This window comes from Sparus aurata, chromosome 10 (assembly GCF_900880675.1).
Source record: "Sparus aurata chromosome 10, fSpaAur1.1, whole genome shotgun sequence".
In the NCBI taxonomy this organism is placed as follows: Eukaryota; Metazoa; Chordata; class Actinopteri; order Spariformes; family Sparidae; genus Sparus; species Sparus aurata.
This window is the reverse complement of record NC_044196.1, coordinates 30,437,382-30,459,228: the sequence shown is the minus strand read 5'-3', so window position 1 is coordinate 30,459,228 and position 21,847 is coordinate 30,437,382. Positions and strand designations below refer to the sequence as shown.

Genomic DNA, 21,847 nt, shown 5'->3' with positions numbered 1-21,847 from the left:
TACCACAGTAAAGCTGGGGGAACGTTTTCCAACCAGAGAGCCAAATCCTGCTCTACGTCTGGAGCCAGGGTACTTGCTGTGACTTGAATTGTGATTTTGTCCATTTGGTTGATAACAACCTCAACGTGGACACGGCTTTCAGAGGGATTCCAGCTGGGAAATGGGATCTCTGCAGTTCAGCCCCGTATGAAAAGGATCAAAGACGGCAAGTAACGCCGCAGAGCCACCCACGGTGTACTGGCTCGTCACCAGAGGTGTCAACAGGAGGAAGGGAGCGTGTGGACAAGAGGTGACGGTATGCCTGGGTCATCACTTTGGCCTTATTGTAGTGGAGTTGAAGGCGAGGAAGCAATAGTGAGAAAGACACGGTGGTGTGTGTGGTCTAACCCCTGCAGCCTCATTCCAACAAATATACACACACCGGCCTCTTCAGCTCTACCTGGTCAACTTTTACAAGTGTGACAAGTGTGCTGAAGGGATAACTGATGAATGTAGCTGACCTACTGATTATTAATCAACAATGTTTTTAATAACAGGGTCTCAAATAACCTTTTTTTTTTTCTTTCAACTATTTTCTCAATGAGTCGATTTGATGTTGATTTTGGTGTCCATAAAATGTCAGAAATTTTTTTTAAAAAAGTGTTATTTCTTAAAGCCCAAAATGTCCTCTCCAAATGTTGTTTAGTCTACAGCCCCATGATATTTAGTTTACTGCCATAGAGGAGGAAACCAGAAAGTATTCACATTGAAAGAGGCACCATGTAGTTTTAAAGAAGAAACTCAATCTCAAAATTTTAACATTTACAATATTAATGATATTATAATACAAACTATAATACAAATATAATTTTTTTTCAGGGTCCAACACATTTAATTGAAGTAAAACATTCTTAAACTGTATTTTCCTTTTAGGTCAGTTTGTCATGGTATAAATAGTCAGTCAATGCAACAACAGAAAAGTCAATCACTAAAACCGATTAATTTTTTTTTAACCAACCAACCAAATCAACTAACAGCCAAAACTTTATCTTTTATTGAGTTAAATGTGCTAAATTGTGTCACAGCTAGTCAGACAAGTTTCATGAATTTTGCAACATTCTCATACATTGAGCACTAAAGCCTTCTTTCGAAACATATAAAGTATTTGTCATCAACCCAATTCCCCGCTAACACGTGCACGGTTTACAAGATCTTACATCTGCTGTGTGTGTCGGGACAGCCATTATTATCTATTGAAATACTCCCACTCTTATCACATGTCTGTGAATATGTTTCACTGTCAGAGGAAGTGGATGTCTATCATATGTGTCACTTCAGAAGTAAAAGTTCCACGCAAAGGTTTTCAGGTGCAATACGACTGATCTTTAACTGCTTTTTTTATGCCAAGACAAACTAAGATCATTTTGTTTATTCAGTCACAAAAACAAAGTTTGTTTATTTAAAGGTTCAACAGAATTTCTTACTGTTTTACTTTGTTTATATGTGGCAGACCCTGCCAGCTTTCTAGCTTCAAACAGCGTTCAATTCAGTTATGGAAAAAAATATTTTGGAGCTCATTAATATTGTAAATATTATAATTCGAGTCTGAATTTCTTACGTAGTGCCCCTTTGAAAATTGGGGACAGTACAACACACCAGAGTTTGAGCCCGGGGACCTTTTGTTTGTCCAGAACCCAAACTGACGTCACACTGTGTGATGTCTGACTTGCCTGAAAGTGAACCACAGTCACAACACTGCATATATTTAAGGTTTGAGGTTTTGCCGCTTTTAGACCAAAAAGGACAGACAGATGGAGCGGGTGTTCTCTCTTTTCTCTCTCCTCTGTTTCGACTTCATGTTGGTCCTCCTCGTTCTGACCCACCCATGATTACTGTACACATGCTAACCACCACAGAGGGGCTGCCTTCTGGGTGTTGACTATGTGGAGCTGGACTCAGCGGCAGGAGCAGAGTTGTAAAGGGGCTGTGACAGACAATTAGTGGGTTTCGTGGTCTGTGTCTGATTGGGCTTTTACATGTGGTCACTCCCGAAATGGAACGAAGTGTCACGTCAGCGCACATGACCGCGGTTGCGTCCCCTGCCTTCAGATGACCGGTAGCATCAACCGAACCTACAAAGAATGGGCAGGTCCACAACATGTCTGGGCTTGTTCTATGACTGATTAAGCTGGAAACTGTTAATTAGACATGAGACAGTATGATGTTGTTGTCTACTATTATGCAATTCCGCTGAAGTACAAACTGTGTACTGCTCACACCGAGGCACCAGCCTGGCAATAAGAGCCTTGTGTCGACGTATTATCAGCCTTGAATGTTCACACTTTGAAGTGGCAGCTCAGAAAACACTCTTCTGGAAATAGTCTCCCCTTTTCAGATGAATCCTCCAACGCACCGATTTTTCAAGTGTTCTTGGACCAAGCCCGAAGATGCGCCTCTCATATCCTCCCCTGCATTTAAATATAATTTTTACGATACAGTTTGGGCCTCTAAACCTCTCTTCATTAGCCTCTCCAAAATTACGCTGATGGATTTTACAGGAGCCCAATGCCGAGACGGGTATTTCAAATGAAAGTATTGGCAGGCGAATATTTGTTGATCCGTCATGAGATCAGTCACATGTGGTGTTTGATTAGCATTATCTCATGGTTGTAATTGCATGGGCACTTGGTTGTTTTGGACACGAAATTTGATATTTACAATATTCAGGGTTCGTACGGGTGCTTGAAATCCTTGAAAGTGCTTGAATTTCAATGTTGTGTTTTCAAGGTCTGAAAAGTGCTTGGATTTTAGTTTAAGTGCTTGAAAGTGCTTGACATTATAACTCTGTGTCTTTTACAAAATTGGGATCAGACTGGATAACTAATTTCTAAAGTTTTTGCTATTATAGAATATAATTTTAGATGTTTACAGCATAATACAATGTACATAATTGTGATAAAAAGTGAAGAAAAAAATCACAAGTATATATATTCCTTTAGATACGTATTTTACCCCAGCAGTAAGGTGCTGGAAAATCTTAAAAATGACCCTTAAAAGTGCTTGAAAAGTGCTTGAATTTGACCTTGAAAAATGTGTACGAACCCTGAATATTAATAAGGTAATAATACAAACTCAGATATTTATTATTTCCATCAGTGAATAAACAAGCTGTTCTCAGAGGAAATAAGGATCCCCAGAAAAAACTCTTTAAAGCTTGAAAGGTGGCAGGGTCCGCCACATATAAACAAAGTACAACAGAAGGAAATTCTGTTCGAGGTCAGTTTATTTATTCAGTCACGAAAACGAGCAGAATTTGATTATTTAGTTTCTTAAGGCATACAAATTCAGTCAGTGAAGATCTTTTTCTTCTGATTAAAATGTCATCTCCAAAACCACATAGTGCACCTTTAAACCCAATCATGGAAAGTGGGCACATTAAATGTCCATTCCCACTGGGGGTGTTTGTGCTGTTTGCCTTTTTGTCCAGGGTCATCAGCACACGCATAAACCACTTTACCTGAATTAACAAGTGAAAAGAGGAGCATTACGGCCCGTGATGGCCTCCACCAGGATGAGCTCTGATCTTTGTGACTGCAGTTAGCAGGAATGCACACATTCAGGCCTGCTAGGGTCATATAAAATGAGGGGTGGGTCCCGCTGTGGAGGTGTGAACAGCTGTGTGTGGTAGAGGCCAGGGGTCCACCCACTCACAAATTAATGGTCCTGTGTGAGGACTCAAGATCCAACCCTTTCCCAGTAGCACACACTCACACACACAAAGACACACACACACCTCAGAGCGACCAGTGGGATGCCTGAAGAGACACTGCTATCAGCGCCGTCCTCAGTCTCTTGTTTCAACCCAGGAGGTCATGAGGGCAGCCTCTCACTCATGTCTCTCTTTGTTCTCTTTCAGTCTGCTGCTTCTTCAGATGGTGGTGAGTACATTTAATGCATTTATACTGAAACTACACTCAACTAATTCTCTGAAAGTCTGAACCTGATCTTCTGATATGAGGTGTATAAAAGAACACCAGCTGCGTGAGGCTTAAAACTGAATTAAATCACAACCTTTCACAGCTTTGTCTTAATGATCCCTTGTTACTAACACAGTGAAACGTTTTGATCTAGTCCAGCTCGCAGTGCTCCGTCCAGCTTTTTCACCATCTGCAAATTTTATTCCTCATTTTCTACTCCACACTCAGCGCAGAGCTTTGTAGCCGCCCAATAAAACGCTCTAATAAAAAGACTTAGCAAGGATGATGTATTCACTGTAGGCAGCATGCCTCATTAACAGAGGATGTTTGTCGAGCGTGTTTTGGGTTACGGTTGGGGCTAGCGTGCGTGCTGTCTGGTCTCCCCTTTCATAGCAGTTTTAATAACATTTGCTAACAGGCTGACCGAGGCTGCGGCGGGGGAGTGCAGCTCCGCTCCTTTTCACAGTGGATGTGGATCTGACATGCTCGGCTGTTTGCTTTCTAAAGCCATCTCATTAACCGAGCGGCTCACAATGTGGTAAACACAGATCCCAAAGCCTCAGCCCTAATACATTAAACCAAGTCCAAACAAGTGGCTTGTCAGCGAAGTTTAGACAGCGACTTCCAGTGACACGGGGCAGACTGGTCACTTGTTTTGATTGTGAAGAAGACAAACTCTCAGAATGTCATCCTCCACATGAAGCCTGTACAGTCATAATGATTCAGTAGCAGTAATTGCTAAGAAAACAGTACATATTGTTGAATTTCAAAAGGTCATATGAAGGCCAGCTGAGTCCTTATCTGACCAAACTACAGCTATTTACAGCACTTCTGTTTCACAATGCCACAGTCAAACTACATTTATTTTCAGATTCGCCTTACTTTCTTGTGCAGGCGTCTTGGCAAGATGAAAACATGCTGCACTTGATGCAGCTAACATTTCTCTTTTAAAGGAAAAGCTCACCCAAAATTCAAAATGTTCTCCTCACCTTCACGCAGATGGAAAGTCAGGTGAAGTTTTGTAATCCTCAGCACATTTGCAGCATTTTCCCAAATAACCGAAGTAGACGAGGACTCATTTCAAAACAAAAAATAGAAATAAAATTGGCTCCTTCAAGCTCATATAGCACAAGGTAATGGAAAAGGAAAATGTTTTTCATAGTCAACAACACTTGAGCTGACTTTCCATGTGTTTGGGTGGAGTAGATAATGACTAACTTTTAATTTTTGGGTGAGCTGTTCCTTTAATAGACGTTGCCCATGCCAACCAGTTGACTTTGCACTATATACAGTATGCGTAACAAATCCCCGCTGTGACCCCTTTTGTTTTATGTGTTTTGTTTTTTTTCACTGTGCGCGCTGCCCCAGCTCTAAAGTGGCCATCTGCCGCCATGATAGCAGGTACCATGCAGGATGCAGCCCCCACTTTCAGTCCCTGGCTCCTCACCCACACTCTCCCTGCTCCCTCTTTGTGTCCCTTTAATCAGCCATGTCTCCTCCTTTTCTTTTTCCTTTTATTCTGCTCCCGCTTCTTGCCACCCCCTCTTTGCTCCTCTCCTACCGACCGAGTGACATCTGCTGTTTCAATCAGACCCGTTAGCTCCGCGCTCCACACTTCCCTCACAACACGTTTTTGAACTTTGACATTCACTTATTGTGTAGCATTCGCTGGTGAGAGGTGTTAGCTCTCCCCAATCCCCTGACATTTAGCTTGTAGTCTAATCTATTTTCTTTTGTAATTATGTTTGGTACCGTTGTAAGGCACCTTTTGGCTCCCCGTTGTGTGTAGATGACAAGTTCTTCCCTCTTTTAATTCCAACTGGATCAAGACTTTTATTAAATTACAAGCACATTATTTGCCTTTCTCTTTTCCTGCAATCTCCTTAAGCCAAAGTGTATTCTTAAGGAGATTTTAGTGACCGTATCAGGTGTACTAGTTGACATTTAGCTAAATTAGCACTAGAACCCAAATCCAACATTGATCCATGCTTGTGTTTGTTTAGAGGACGGTCAAGGAGACTGTTTTCTTTTTGGTGAGATCTGTTCTCCTTCATGGGTCCTCAAAAATGTCAAAAGGTCGTAAACACAAAATGCTTAAAAAAGAAGAGTGGCTCCAACATTCCCTCTGGCAGGAATTACCCTTCAATGACATTAGAGTCCTCTAACCTTTGTATTTCGCTCTCCCGTCCTGCAGACTACAGCGGAGTCCAGTTGCAGGGATGCTGCAGCCAGAGCAGCCTGAACAGTAATGGCAGTCTTCCAGGAGCAGGCAGCCACCGAGGGTTCCCGGAGCAGCGCGTGGCCAGCTGGGCCGGCTGCTTCGAGCGTCTCCTCCAGGATCCAGTGGGTGTGCGCTACTTCTCGGTAAGAAAGGAGCAAAAGTTTGTTAAAATGGAATAATCAACCCAAAAATGAAATGTGTAGAAACGTTGGATGAGTTTTATGGATCCATTTTATATATTTCTTTTTAGAACTTTAGAAGTTTCCATTTAATTTAGTTCGTAGGAGAATGCTGCAAAACTGTTAAGCTCCAGAAGTGTTTTGTGGACTGCAAAAATGTGTCTGTGCTTTGTGTATTTTTTTTTCTCCCCCTTTTTGAACTCTTGTTTTGATTCACGTATGAAAGGAAACCAACATTTATGCAAAGAAAACCTTTTTAAGTCACACATTTTGTCGCTCCTCCATTTGCTGATGATGCATCTCAAGTGTTTCAGTCTGATACAATGCTCCAGTAAATGTTCGCCATTTTTTCCTTCTTACATTACATTAGTTTCTATCACAACAATTTTGCTGTATCACTTCTTTGTAAGCACGTTCCTTAACAAGTCCCTGTTTAATATAGATCTGGGATAGTTTCAGGTTCAGAATCAGTTCTGACTGTCCAACCTTAGTGAGTACAGGCATCTCATTTATGTCACCATACCTCCCACATAAAAGATGTGTCTTTGAATTTAGCCCACAACACCTTCAGAAGACTGTAACATTAAGTTCTGGCGTCCCAGATCCACCTCGCTCCTCACCTTCCCTCAGCACTGATCAGAGCTGCACTCGCCCACACCATCCTGCGCCTACACTTACACCAGTCTTATTTCACAACATTACACCCAATAATTTCTTCTTCCTCACTCCGGCTCTCAGCAACAACAACACCTGAAACAAAAAACGGAAAAAAAAGTCACCAGTTGTATTCATGTAGAAAAACTCTGGTGCTGTGCGTCTTCACAGGAGTTTCTCAAGAAAGAATTCAGTGAGGAGAATATCTTGTTCTGGCAGGCCTGTGAATACTTCAGTCATGTCCCTGCAACGGATAAAAAGCAGGTAAGTCCACAGTGTGAAGCTACAGATGAAGTCGGAGCTTTTGTTTGGTGCTTTCAAATCATACAGTGATTGTCTAACCGTAAGGCTCTAGTTCCTGCCAGTGCTATTCATACAGACTTTTCCAAACATGATAGATGGTTTTGACTGAAATGGGCAACCTATGGCGTCACCTGTGTGTCCCCTGAGGGAGACATACCTGTGAATAAACATCTTTACCTGAAGTTAGCTTCCTGTTTACCAAGTTCACTCACTCCCAATTTCCTCTTTCGGCTATACAGTCCCTCACCGCTCTTCCGCCCAGGATCTCAACTAAACTCAGTGCTCTTTTTCCTTGTTTTTCGGGCCTTTTTAATGCAAATGGTGCTGCATATAAACAACAACAATATAAACAACAGGATTTACAGGGTCGTCTGTTGTCAGCACTCCAGTCGTTCAGTGTGTCGCCTCTGTGTTTAATCAGTTGTAAGGTTTATGCTTCTCCCTGATTATCAAAGAACAGAGAATCAGCGCGTAGTTCCCATCGAAAAATGTGCATTTCCAAAAATGCACCTGAACTTTTAGTCCCAGTGCTGCGACCCCCAGAATGACTTTTACAGAAGAGGTCAAACATAAACACTGGAGTCAGAGAGTTGCAGCAAAAACAAACGTGGCATTTATAAAGCAAATACCGAATGACTACAAATCAACCAACTCAACGTCAAAACAAAAGACTGACAGGACAGCAAACGTGAACAGAGGAATGGAAGCTACACAGACCAGCCCACAAAGGCTTGTTGGAGCTTGGCAACAACCCTCTGTCCTAATAATACATTTAAAAGGCTGAACCAAACAGTTGTGAAATAGAACTACTGCTACAGGTATCATCATCAGAAATAAACGGATGGTGGGAAAAGAGTGAGAAAAGGTTTCTGGCCCTCTTAACAGGTTCAAACCAAACCAGTTATACACCGAAGAGAACACAGGAGACATCATGTGTCAACAACATGCACAGCATAGCCAGCAGGGGGGAGCGCATAACACCAGGAACTTAAAGGTTCCTTTATCCTGCTGTTGTCTGCATTTTCACCGCACTGGATTAGACAAAGTCGTCTGGTGATTTCATTAAAGCTCTTTTTACGTGTCATTTTTGCAAATCTTCAGTGAAGCTATGTAAAGTGTACACCTTGATTATAATTCTTAAAAGAGCTTCTAGTTCCAAGGGGGGAAAGTCTCTGAGGTGGAAATGATGCAACATTCATACTTTGTCTCTGCAGCAGTGATTCCCAACCATAATGGTTTATATCCACTTGAAATAAGATAAAGTCTATGTTTGACCTCTCCTATCAGTTTAAACATGAGCCCTCTCTCAGATTGTGTAATTTTTTCTAACTTAAACTAACAATATTCCATAAGAACAAAGAAATCTTTTGTGAACTTTCTGAATGCTCTCTTCTCGTAAAACATTCGCGAGTATGTTTTCAATAAAAGGATTTGACAAGAAAACACACAGCACCACCATTTTCCACAGTTGTTCTTGATATTGTGCATTCATCAAACCTCTGCCCGCAGCTGTCCCAGAGAGCTGGAGAAATCTACAACAGCTTCCTGTCCAGCAAGGCCACCATGCCGGTCAACATCGACAGCCAGGCCCAGCTGGCTGACGACGTCCTCACCTCCCCACAGCCCAACATGTTCAAGACGCAGCAGCTACAGGTACCAGAAACACTGCAGCAGCAGTGACATCATCTCATCAAGACACTCAAGATCAAGACGCTTTCTATCATGACCGGAAGGATTCTGTGTGCAGAATGGGGACTGGATCTCATTTAGCCTTTAGTCACTTTGCACAAGCATATTGGGTTCTTTTAGTGGCCATCTGGGTTTGTTTACAAAAGGGCCCTGAGCCTTTACCAGAGACATAAACACAAACTGGCATACACCCACAGAGGATCTAGCGCATACTGTACACACAGACACATGGACGTGTAGTCAGAGATGTGTATATTTTCAGCCGGCACATGATAAATTGTCAACTGTTTAGACACCTGTCATAACATAAGCTGTAACCATATGTTAGCACTAGTAGTTTCTTCTCCCTTGTGTCCAGCTGTATCATTTCGTCATTCTCACCATCTTAATTTTTTTTCTTACGTGCTTCAACCTTGACGTTTATGCGTCCATCACTTTCACTATCCCCCCTCTTCTCCCCCGCCTTTCGCCGTTTGTTGACTCACAAACGCCACTCTTCTTCCTCCACGTCCGCAGATCTTCAACCTGATGAAGTTCGACAGTTACTCACGCTTCCTCAAGTCCTCCCTCTACCAAGAGTGCATGCGTGCTGAGGTGGACGGCCGACCCTTGCCGGACCCCTACCAGATCCCCTGCAGTCCAGCGCCCTCAAAACACAGCGCCAGCTCTGACCGCTCTACACTTTCCACTCCGAAAAAGGTGCCACTGTTGCTTTTTGACCGCACTAAAGGGGCTTTTCATTGAAGTAAGACATCGTTGACATTTCTCATTGGTTTGGCATAGCAGGTTGAATCTTTGTTTTTGTTTTTCAACCAACAGGAAGCCAGAAAGCAGAGGTCAGGGAGGTCGCTCAACGAAGACAGCCGAGATGAGAGCGCCGACAAGAAGCGCGGCATGTTCTTCTCGTGGTCCCGCAACAGGAGCTTCGGGAAGGGCCCGAAGAAGAAGGAAATTGGGGACATTAACCTCGGTGAGAAATTAATTATCAAGCCTGTCGCCTTCAGGTAACGAAGCCAATAACTGTTCAAAGCTTTTGCAACACACAAACTTCCAAAGCGCTGATGTGTCCATGAACAAAGACACCAAAATCGCTGCCAGCTCCAGAGTTGCCATGAGCTACATGCGGGGGAGGCATGTAGAAACACAGCTGCCCTGCAGTGATCAAAGTAGCACACACACTCAGTGCCAGTACATCGGCATACATACTTGTTGCAACTCTCATTCTGACAAACTGAGGGAAGTGTCTTTATAGATGGCAGAATGTCAACATAATGTAGATGAGGTGATGTGAACATTGACATTTTGATTATTATGATATCATTATATAAAAAGCTGCAGTTGACTAAAATGTGATTTTCAAATACTTTTTTTAAGACTTTGAACAGCGTTGGTATAATAATGTATAATATAAATATATGTGTAAATGGCTAAAAATAAATTTAGCATTTAACTTGAACTGTATTTAAAGGTTATGAATATCTACATTAAAAAAAAGGCTTCACCAAAGGAGTTATAATTGGTGTCCTGTCCAATTCATACTCAAAACAAACAGAAGGAAGCAAAGTAACGGCTAACCAACGCCTGTTAGCCAATTAGCTCAGTTAGCTGTGCAGCTAGAGTTCCTGGAGCTCAGGTGCTGGTCTGTACAGCGCTAGCACAGGAGTTTCGGACTGGAATGGAGTGAGGCCGGCTGGTTAGAACGATAACTTCAGTCAATACTGTATCTCTTCAACATTATGTATAGATGTCATAATGACATTACATTTTTGAATGTTTTCAACTTCAATTCTTACATACGGCACCCCATTAGCTCAAAACAATCCCGCTGTCACGTGTTATCTGTTTGCATCTGGTTAAATAAACAAAGACACACTTGTCTGAAACTTTTGGTTTGGGAATCTAAAAGAGCTTAAAGTGCACTTAAATAGTTGTCTGAGCCCTGTTTCAGCTCAGCTAAATACTTTAGTATTGACACCATACCACATGTCTTTGTAGATATCCTCTGAGAGCACAAGTAATCACGCAGGTGTAGAGATACTGTAGATATCACACTTTCTAATAAAACCACACAAAAATTCAGCATTGTTGTCGTCCAAGTTGTAAATCTAGCTGAACTTAAATGTAACAAAACACCTTCTTTTTATTCACAAATGTCTTGTTCGAGGACACACCTTTCCGCCTGCCAAGATAAGAACCTTATTAGTCACATTATAGTTCGACTGTGTCTTGGTGATGCATATTGTGTGTGTCACTGAATGAAAGTAGCGCTCAGATGTCTCTTATCTGCCTGAATTCATCATCCTCTGTGCTGTTTTCTCTGCAGACTACTGGGGCAGTAATGGGCGGAGGGAGTCCCAGGGCTCCTTGTCGTCCGGTACAAGTCTGGAGATGGCCACTTCCGTTTCTGCTGGCAAGATTGAGGTAAGATTCCTCTGGACATATCACCATGGCAACACAGAGCCCAGCGTCTGTCGAAGCTATCATAATAGGCTCGAGTTGTTTATTTTACTTGTCAGCCCACTCAGTTTTTTGTTTATGGGTGGCAAATGGAGCCACGATACAGCTGAATCTATGTACGCTGAACACAAACGATCACATTAAATTGAGTCGGAACTTTTTCTTCACCCCTGTAGTCTGATAACCGCCACTCAGTGTGGGAACGCTCACCCAAAAACTGCAGCGTGGTGCTCCCGGACGGTTCCTGCTCCTCCATCACCCTCCGTCCCGGTGCCTCCATAAGGGAAGTCCTCCAAGATCTCTGTCAGAGCATCGGCGTCAACATCGCTGCTGTCGACCTCTTCCTGGTGGGAGGAGAGAAGGTGAGGGAGGCAGACGCTGCCAACAAATTACCGACAAACACTAAGAACATCTGCGGCTGATATTACAGGAAGCAGACAAAACGCTGCGAACACCTCTTGAATTAACTGACTCAAGCTTCTGTTTATTATAAATCAAACCTTGGTAAATGCAGTGTGACTGCGCATCATTTAAACAGGTTTGATTTTCTAAGGAGTCAATGTTTGAACTTAAAGGATCGCTATGTAGTTTTGGATAAGATATTAAAAATCATTTTTATGATTGTGATTTTTATTTACAATATTAATGAGGTAATAAGTCAACCTCGTAGTGTTACTTTGATTTGAAAAAAAAAAAAAGAGTTTAACCAAAGTGAATTGAAGCAGTAACAGAGGATTAAAGTGAGAGTCTGCCTTTGTAACGCTGCTACAGTGTCTAGTGTTTTGGTTTGTTTTGTGTTACTAATGTGTGATTTGATTTTTTTTCCTCGTAGCCTTTGGTGTTGGACCAAGACTGCATGACCCTCAGCTCACGAGACTTGAGGCTGGAGAAGAGGACCTTGTTTAGGTACAAATACCCAGTTAAATAATAAGTTTGCATGTGAACTTCCTCTGAATTTCACTACGCTTTCATGTCAATGCTATCATTCACTGGTGCTCTTTATCCCAGATTGGACCTGGTACCCATTAACCGCTCCGTGGGGTTGAAAGCCAAGCCTACCAAACCCGTCACTGAGGTCCTGCGTCCCGTGGTGGCCAAATACGGCCTCCACCTCAGCGATCTTGTGGCCAAAATAGTAAGTCGTTCCTCGGTGGCTACAATGCCATAATCTTTTTCAAAGCTCCTGTGTGTCCCCAGAGCAGCCCGTGCAGTGTGTGACAGTGCCACAGGGTGGAGTGTCATGGTTAGGGGTTGGAAGCAACCGCATCCTTTTCCATCTCTACATGGTGGTTAGCGCACTGACTCAGCCCAGCCTTCCGAAGATGGAGCACCAGGGCTATAATTAAGAATGACGACACTCCTCATACATGCCGACTCTTTACTCCTCCCCTCAACCCCTGCCAGATGATTTATTTTAGTCCTGTGGGTTTCCAGGCATTAAAACTGTATTATACAGTTAGACCAGAGCTGAAAGATGGTTTATGAATTAAGCAAAGGCCTGTGAACACAAATATCAGTAAGGGGGAGTTGTAACATATGTAGCCTTCTGTGCAACAGGCGAGGATGCTAACGTGCTCAACATGACAATGTGTTTCTTTTTAGAGCGGAGAAAGCGAGCCTTTGGACCTGGGCGCACCCATATCGAGTTTGGATGGCCTGCGGGTGGTGTTGGAGCGAGCAGACCCAGCTTCAGGCAAAGGTAACACCACCTGTGACACAATATTACAACACTGGGGCTGCATCTGTCGACTGAGACAGGGCAGCTAAAACAATAACTCTTTACAAAGCCAAAACAACGCATCACAAGGATGACACAACTCTGTACAAAGTTAAAACAACTCAATATTCGCTCACCTTAGATGAGTTTACTGTCATAGACGAATAAAGAAAATATGACAAACCAAAATTTACATCCAAGAAGCTGGAGTCTTCTGTCTAAAGTGTCCTCACCCCTCCTCTCTGTTTCTGTCTCCGTCCCTCTTCCAGACAAGGCCAAGTCTTCCTCTCTCAAAGGCCACCCTCCCACCAGGAGTTTTTCTGCTACTGTAAGTACAGTACATCATCTTCTAACACACAACGTGTTGCCTAAAAGCCCAGATGTGGTGTGTTGTCCTTTTCTACTGCTGTGCTGCTTCTGCTACATTCGGTATAATCAAATATTAACATTGAGGAGCTTTGACAAGCTTTAATTCGGTGTGTATTTCCTGATTTGTTTGGTATTCTCTGCCCTAACACTGCCTGTTGCTGACCCACTTGCTTATATTCCTCCATGCTGGAGTTGTTGCCCCGTATGTAGGCAGATAGTACTCAGTCTGGATGCTAGCAAGGTTCAGTAAAGACACAGAGCCAACAGATGGAGCAGGCTCATCTTCACACGCAGGTCCTCAGTAAAATCTGGACACTCGGCTCATTAGGGTGCTTGGCAGCTCCTGCTTAGCCTCCCCCCCCATACAACCCCACCCCCTCCCCTCCTCCCCCATCCCTCCATCTCCTAACAGAGTGCATTGTTATTGTTGCATCTGCAGGGAGATGAGAGGTCGACACCAAAGGACTTTTCTGTGAGAGCAAGCGGACCAGACTCAGCACTCCCAGGGGAAAAGAGAAAACAGAAAAAGATTAATATAGATGAAGCTGAAGGTAAACCGCCCTTTTTTCTCTGTCTCTCTCTCTGTTTGACTTGTTGGTGGGTTTCTGAGCTTTGCTTCGCCTTGAGACTTACTGCTATCTCCGGCAGCTCTGGAGGGTTATTTTCTCCGTCAGGTGTGAGACCGCCGTGCTGCACGTTAAACCCGACTAATCCTCTTCTCGCAGGTGCTCGCCTGTCTGGGAGTCAAAGTCAGATAACTTGTTTGATCTGTTTTTGCAGAATTCTTTGAGCTGCTGAGCCGGGCACAAAGCACCCGAGCCAACGACCAGCGCGGACTCCTGAACAAAGAAGACCTGGTGCTTCCCGACTTCCTGCGCATAACTCCACCCGACCACCCCTGCTCCACCCCCGACTCCCTGAAACACACCCGGGAGAACGGCCTCTCCCCTCGGGGGGCCCTCACCTCCAGCCTTCGCTCGGAGAGCCTGGACTCCTCCCTCAGCTCCAGCGCCAACGGACACTCCGGGACCAGGCGGTGCCTGTTACCCCCTCCTCGCCATCCCGACTTTTGGCACCCACCTGTCCCCTATCTCCCGGCCCTTAGATGGCCGACCAATCCTCCGCACGGTGGAGGAGGACGCCCACTCCGACCTGACCCTTGTGGGGGAGGGCGACATCAACAGCCCCAACAGCACCCTGCTGCCTCCGGCGCCAACCTCCATGCCATCCTTCGAGGGCAGCCTGCCTGAAGCCAACTTCACCCCGCCACCGCCCTGCTCCAAGTCTCAAGACGCAGGTGGAGAGGGAAAGTCCAGCTCAGGTATTTCTACAGTGTAACGAACCAGTGGCTCGGTGTGTTTGCGTGTGTGTCGTATGTGCATGCGTGCGCTCTCTTTCCCCAGTGGTCTAATGATAAAACTCCTCTACACTGACTCTGATGCACTTTAATGACAAATTGATCTAGACTCTTCCTCAGTTTGCCAATCATTTAAACTGTTTTATTGAACTTAGCAAAGCATGTACATGTAAATATTGATGTGTATATCTTGTTCAGTGAGTGTCGTTTACTTTGATGTCACCTCCCACGCCACAGATTGTTGGGTCATGACTGCGACTCATCTATTCCAGTTTGTTCTGTAGTTCTGGGTGCATGAATGCTGATGTAACTGATTGCAGAGCCTATGAATATGATTATATGCACAATGCATACAGATTCACGATAAATATTTGACTTTGTTCAGCGAATGTTGCACTGAAGATGATTCAGAACAACTGAACGATTGAGCGTGATGCGATCAGCAGCTGTTTCCTGGCATTAAGGCTTCATTGTGTGCTATCAGAGAAACATGGCAGCAGACCAGACCCGTGGAATTGTTTTACAGAGTCGGATCTGCGAATGCTAAACAGTCATTACAAAACAAATGCTGTGTCCCTCTCCATCCCACCACCTTTATTCGAGAGCAATTCAACAATGTCAATGTCAAAAGGCTTCTTTTTTTTTTTCTTTTTTTTCTTACGCAACTCCCAACAATCCGGTGAGTCATTAAACGGTGTCAGCTCCGGCTGTAGCCATTTGAGTGACGGTGAAAATAATTAGTCATTCCGGAGGACAAGTGCTCCTTAGCGCCGGTGACATTGTTGAATTGCCCGTCATTCTTTATCTGGGTCATCCACTCCCTCTCCAGATGCCTGTTGTAGATAATCACTGCCAATAAACTCTGTACCTGTGATTGAGTAGATCTAATAAATGTTAGAATCTGAAATCACTCTCGTCTGTCTTTTTACACGTTTTGTGAGCTCAGTTTTCTCTCCCCTCCTCCTCCTCCTCCTCCTCCTCCTCCTCCTCCTCCTCCACCACCATCATCATCACCTCTCCTCCTCCTCCACCTCCGCATGCCTTCTCCCGTCCTCCCTGGACTCCGTCTCATTTTGTCTTGTGGCTTCCTCCTCTCATCAGCTCCCACTCCTTTGTGTACTTTTCTGTGTGTGTGCGCTTGTTGTCAGGGTGTAGCTGCTGGCTGTGTGTTTTCTGGTGGCGCGTTGTGTTCGTGCGGCCTTGTTAAACGTTGCTTGGTCCACCTGCTTGCCGTGGCGTTTCATGATTGGGGTCGCGGCTCTGTTTTGTGGCATCGCGGCTCTTTTGAGTCTTCCTGCTGTTAAACTTCCAAAGCTTGTGGCTCATTATGTGCGGGGTACAACATCATTATCACCTCCTGCAGGTGGATTCCATTTTCTCTCTCCTGTCCTTTCTTGACATTGCTCCCTCTCCTCCACTACGCCTGAAATGGGAAGGCAAACAAATCAAGTGGGGAATTGATTTATAATGGTGATGGTGTTTGCTGCAGCTGATTCGATGCTTTCAGACCCCGGGAAAATGTATAAACTGAGGCTAAAACTCTGTGTGTTCAGAAATCCAATTAGAGGCAACACACTTCAAAGAGAATCCCAGGAAACCTTCTGTGAGCCTGTCTGAACTCTGCAGAAACAGAAGATTACAGTGTTCGGCGTACTTTCCGACAACAGAGCCGATGTTGCACTTCAAGCACTTCATGAAGCCTTCGCTCTGACCGCCGCTGCCCTGCGCTAACAGCTTTAATGTAAGGTGATATGTACACACGATTACCAGGAGAAATCGAAGCCTTTCAGCTCCTCCACAGCCTCGCTCCTCTTTTTTCTGGTTGCTAAGTGCATCAGCCTGATTTTTATTCCCACCACCGGGCGCCATGGTAACCTTATCCACGAGTTGACGGAGCTACAGATAGAAACTGTCACTACTGGTTTGCATCCATCTCTCCTCTCTGCCTCTCTCTTTTCTCCCACCAGCCAAAATAGAAACGTAGCTGTGATTCGATATAGCCGGCAGGAGCTGCGAGGGGACCTGCGAACACGGAGGTGCATCGAGTTTTAACGCGCCTACGCGACTTGACAACTTTTTTTTTTTAGAGACTTAACGAAGTTGTTACTTTGGAGTTTGGGCGGAAAGTCGCTCACAAACTTGCAGGCTTAATGATGCGTTTTAGAGACAAACACCCTCTGAATAAGTCATCAGTCCAGACAAGTTAGCGGTGGTTTAGCGCTAATTATGCTCATTCAGCTCGTCAGTGTGCTCGATTTCAGTCTTTACAGACGTCCCCCTACAGTTTGTGTATTACTTTTAAACTGACGCCCCCTGCTGCTCCAGAGGAATACACATAATTGCTGCTGAGGTGGATCAGCGCGCTCCTCCATTCAGCGGAATTGTGAATGCGCATCATTAAAGGGGCACTACGTAGTTTTGGAAAAATAATTCAGAAACTCGGAAAGGTCATAATACAAACTCAGACTTATTAATTTTCACCATTACTGAATAAACAAGCTGTTCTCAGAGGAGAATAACATCCCAGAACACTGTATGAAGAAAGGTGGCAGGGTCCGCCACGTATAAAGTAAAACAATATGAAAGATGTGTGTTGTTTGTTTATTCAGTCATCAAAACAAAGAGAGTTTGTTTATTTTGTTGGTTTGAAATCAGTCAATGAATTCTGATTAACATTCTCAATAAAAACTACATAATGCACCTTTAATGCCATAAATAATTGAATATTTTGAAAGGTGAGCATGAAGTCCAGCTGCTTACTCTCCTTCACATCAGGTCGTGTGAGTAAAATAATATCTGGGGCCACGCGAGTTGACACGCATTTAGAGGATAAGGACAAAACAACAAAAGCAGTTCAGTCATTGTCTTCTCGTCCCAGTGCTGACAGAAGGTCAGGTGGAGTTTTGTAGTCCTCAAAACATTTCTGGAGCTTCGCAGCAAAACCGTGTATTCTCCTAAACACCGGACGGAGATGTGGAGTTACTTTGAATTGTATGATCAGGAAGGAATCTTAACTGTAGCCGCTGAGGTAAAAGCACCCGGTCTGAGGTGGGTGAAGCAGAACCATGAGACAGAACGGGCTCTACAGTCAGAACGAGGAGTATTTCTGGACCTGCAGGTGGTTTCTTGTATTGACTGGGCCTATCGGGTGTAAATAAGCCCCTGATTGGGCTGTTAAAATCAGAACCACAGGGGTCCTGCTCTGTATCCACAGGACCAGAACTGAGAACTGCTGCTTTGTTTCCACAGTCGTTTTTTTTAAAATCGTAGCTGTAATCACCTCTCCGGCTCTGGCATGCTGAGCCAGCAGGGATTAGGATGTCCACTAGAGGGCGACATCACACAGTACAAGCCCTCTTGCAGGACTGATTAGAACTCGATGCTTGGTGCTTGTAGTTCAGTCCAAAATACAGCCGGTCTAACAAAAATAACTGTAGAATTAATTAACAGATTGAGTGAAGTTGAGATTGTGGTTCCGTGTCCTCTCTGCAGTTCGGGTCAGAAGTCAGCTGCTCAGAGGACAGTTCTGGCCCCTATGAGGAAGATTAAAGGATTCCTGGGAATGAACCCAAAACCTGTCTGTAATGACTCAGCAGTGCACCTGAGGGAACATATGGCTCAGTTTGCCTCCGGGCCAGCCACACTTTCTTCCTCCTCCTGGTTCTGTGTCAGCTCTCATAGCTGGCAGCCGCTGACCCCAGGTCAGCCTTACCATCCTCCATCTGGTGTCCAGAGGAGGACTGGACACAGATCTTTGGCAGCGGGCCTCTGTAAGGACTGTAGCTGGGTCCGTTCCAGTCTGGCTGGACTGCTCAGCTCCCGGCTGCTGACACGGCTGTGAGGCAGGACTCGCGGCAGCAGAAGGCGCAGGCCGCGCTGAACTTCTGTGTCCAGACAACAGCCTCACGTGTCACAGCCGAGTCAGCAGCAGGAACATTGAAAACATGTGAGGGAAAGACGAGCTGCTGATGAGGCCAGACCTGCAGAACGCACCGATCCGCAGACTGTGAAGCGCTCACTGCTGTGTTCTGTCTGCATGTGCAACTGTGTCAACACGGCCATTTATTGTAAAACACAGAGGATCTTCACATTGTTACATAATACCGCCTGACACCGGGGCCACATCAGGACTGTCCCCTGGTTTTTTCCCCTCTGCATGCTTGAATAAGCTGCCAGTCTGACTCCTGACAGTGATGAGTGAGTAAAGAGCCGTTTCACAACCTCTTTGGCTCATCTTTTGAAAACTGATCATGTTGTTCTGCAAGCAAGACGAGACCTGCCGCCTCTCAGGTTCTGGGGCCTTCTCGTTCCATGATCTGTGATCAATGGAGGACGCTGCAGGGTGAGACAGCTCGCGCAAAACCCTGCCATCAGATTTGTGCATTTAATCAATATTACGTCTTAATCGCCAAGTCAGCGTCACGCCCTCGATCCTGACAGTTGTTGAAGGGTCCTTGGAGTTGTCTTAACATTCACCTCGGCGGTTCTGCCGCTGCTCTGCGTCAGGTCAGCTGCTGGAGCTCACAGGCTGTTTACATGTGGAGTGAACAGCTGTGGATCAGAGAGCGAGGAGGTTCTGTGTGTTGAAGTGCCATGTTTGAGTCACTCCGGCCTCTGTGTTTAGAGTCCGTGGGGCCAAAGGGTTCACGGGAGAAGTGGGGAGTTTACGGGGCCGTCAGAACTGTAACCAGCAGCCCGGAAACATCAGTTTCAAACAGCACACTTTAACTGTGATGTATTAACTCGTGCTCTGGGCTTTTGTGATGAGCCAGCAGAGCTCTGAGTCATTCGTCATGACGAACAAGTGATAAATGTTGAAATATAACATGTGACATCAAGGAAATTAATTCCTATTTTGCATCTTGGCCCAGTTTCATTCAGTTCTTTCTCCAAGTTCTGGCAAAAGAGTCGAGCGAGTTTGAGTTATGTCACCATTGTGTCTTGACAACAGCTGCCCGGATTACACAACTATACAATGGTCCATTATACAAACACATTAGGCTGATGATCGTCTGAGCGATGCAGAATGAAACGCATGTGCAGCGGAACGAGACAAGCGACAAAGATTCTAAGTTTTAGATCGTCTGAGTCGCGTTCACATCTGTTAGCATCTGGACTCCTGCAGCTCAGTGTGGAGCAAACGCTCGCTCGCACGCGGGTCCTGGATGAAGCCGCAGCTCGGTGTGATCGAGGGGGGGTTTTATGCAAACGCTACATACATTTTTACCAACCGTCTGTTAAAAGGAGACTGTTGCGATTATCTTATTTAAAGGATAAGTTCGCCCCAAAAATGAAAATGCAGTCATCATCTAGCACCTTGCAGATGAAAGCGCGGGTGAAGTTTTTGTAAGCACGAAACATTTCTGGAGCTTCGTAGCAAAGAAAGCGTGGCAGGATTCAACTGAAGCAGACGGGGACTCGTTCTAAAACTTCAGAAAACAAATGAAAGTAAACACTGAATAGCATCCAATCCCTGAGTGTTTGCTCATAAGATGATGATTTATCAGTGGTGTTGTTTTCGTCTGTCTCTGCTGCCCCCTAGTGGACAAAGAATCAATGACTGCAGCTTTAATTATTTGCCTCTTTGACATTTTTCACGACCGTCAGACAGACATCTTGACCACCCCATAACCATTAACTCTCTCACGTCTGTTCTGTTCTGTCCTACGCAGAAGCGAGTGCGGACCCGAGCTCCGGCGCCAGCAGAGCCGACGCCGCACCGGCGGTCCAGGAGGTGATGGACGTGGAGGGGGTACATTTAGAGGAGGGGACACTGGAAGCACCCAAGGGAGAGGACTCTGAGCTCAGCCTCAGCTTCCAGGGCTACGTCGCCGAGCTGCGGCAGTGCCAGAGCAAGATGAGGAGCGCCCAGGCGCCCCACGGCGGGCGCAACCCGCCGGAGGGCAAGGACTGCACCACGGACCTCTACAAGGCCACCGTGGTCTGAAGGGAACCCCCCCCACTGCTGCACTTTTAAATCCCGAGGCACCGTCTTTGAGAAGGGAACGAGTGACGTGATGGGCTGCATGCACACAGCTGTCGACCTACACTCCCAAACAATCAATATGATGCTGATAGATATTGTACATTTGTTCTGAACCCTGTTGTCCTCCCGTTGATCTTTAGTACTGGTTGTAACTTTGGGACAGTGGTTATGTTTTTGTTCTGGTATAGTTTAATAATGACGTGCAAAGCTATTCTTTTTATTGAGCCGTGTTTAGACTGAGGACAACCGGGACGGAGCCCGAGACCCACTGATGGGTGCCAGCATCTAATCAACGGGTCATCATGAGCCCTTACTTTTTAATAAGACGTCAAGAGCTGACTGGACGGTATGTGACGTTACTGAAAAGGGATAAACCATTAATTAAGCTGTCGATATCATATTGATGATGATATTGAAATGTGTACATAATCATGAAATCTGACAAACAAAAAAACATCCTCTAACCAGCTTTTTCCCACTGAGGAGGACCATGAGATGCAGTTGAAAGCTCTGATCTTAACATCTGAATTCATAGCCATCGATTGAGGTTTTCGCAAAGTTTGACACGGAGGCTGTGAGATGCAGCTGAAGGAAGAAGTGACCCTCGAGCTGGAAGCCGTCGGAAGCGGTACCCGCGAGTGTCGGAGCGTCCGGGGGGCAGGACTCATGACTCTACTGTTGTGTATTTAAGTATTTCCTGTTTACATCTTCTTCCTGTGTTTGACGGATGAAACATGACGGTACCTATTATTGCCTGTGCTCCCTGCTTCTGTGGTGTTGAGGTTGTCCACACGTTGACCGATTAAAAAAAAAGCTTTAAATCCAACACAGATGACGCTGTCCTCTTGTCTTGTGTGTGTGTGTGTGTGTGTGATTGATTCCTGTGTTTCAGACGGCAGGTCGATTCCTCCACAGAGTCATAAAGGCTCCTGTGTTCAGTTTATGACCTGAAGTCTTGG

General features: G+C 45.0%; 1 protein-coding gene across 1 annotated transcript in view; it reads left to right on the top strand.

The window, feature by feature from the left end:
* Positions 1-21,718, top strand: part of rgs12a (regulator of G protein signaling 12a) — a 41,053-nt gene extending 19,335 nt beyond the window's left edge. The window contains 16 exon segments of the mRNA XM_030430780.1: positions 3,896-3,917; positions 6,151-6,320; positions 7,182-7,274; positions 8,823-8,966; positions 9,519-9,701; positions 9,822-9,972; positions 11,326-11,423; positions 11,636-11,821; positions 12,292-12,365; positions 12,468-12,594; positions 13,062-13,158; positions 13,446-13,504; positions 13,985-14,096; positions 14,326-14,605; positions 14,607-14,866; positions 20,575-21,718. Of these exon segments, the coding sequence (XP_030286640.1) occupies positions 3,896-3,917; positions 6,151-6,320; positions 7,182-7,274; positions 8,823-8,966; positions 9,519-9,701; positions 9,822-9,972; positions 11,326-11,423; positions 11,636-11,821; positions 12,292-12,365; positions 12,468-12,594; positions 13,062-13,158; positions 13,446-13,504; positions 13,985-14,096; positions 14,326-14,605; positions 14,607-14,866; positions 20,575-20,849 (2,331 nt within the window). The 3' untranslated portion in view covers positions 20,850-21,718.
* Positions 21,719-21,847: the final 129 nt, after the last annotated feature.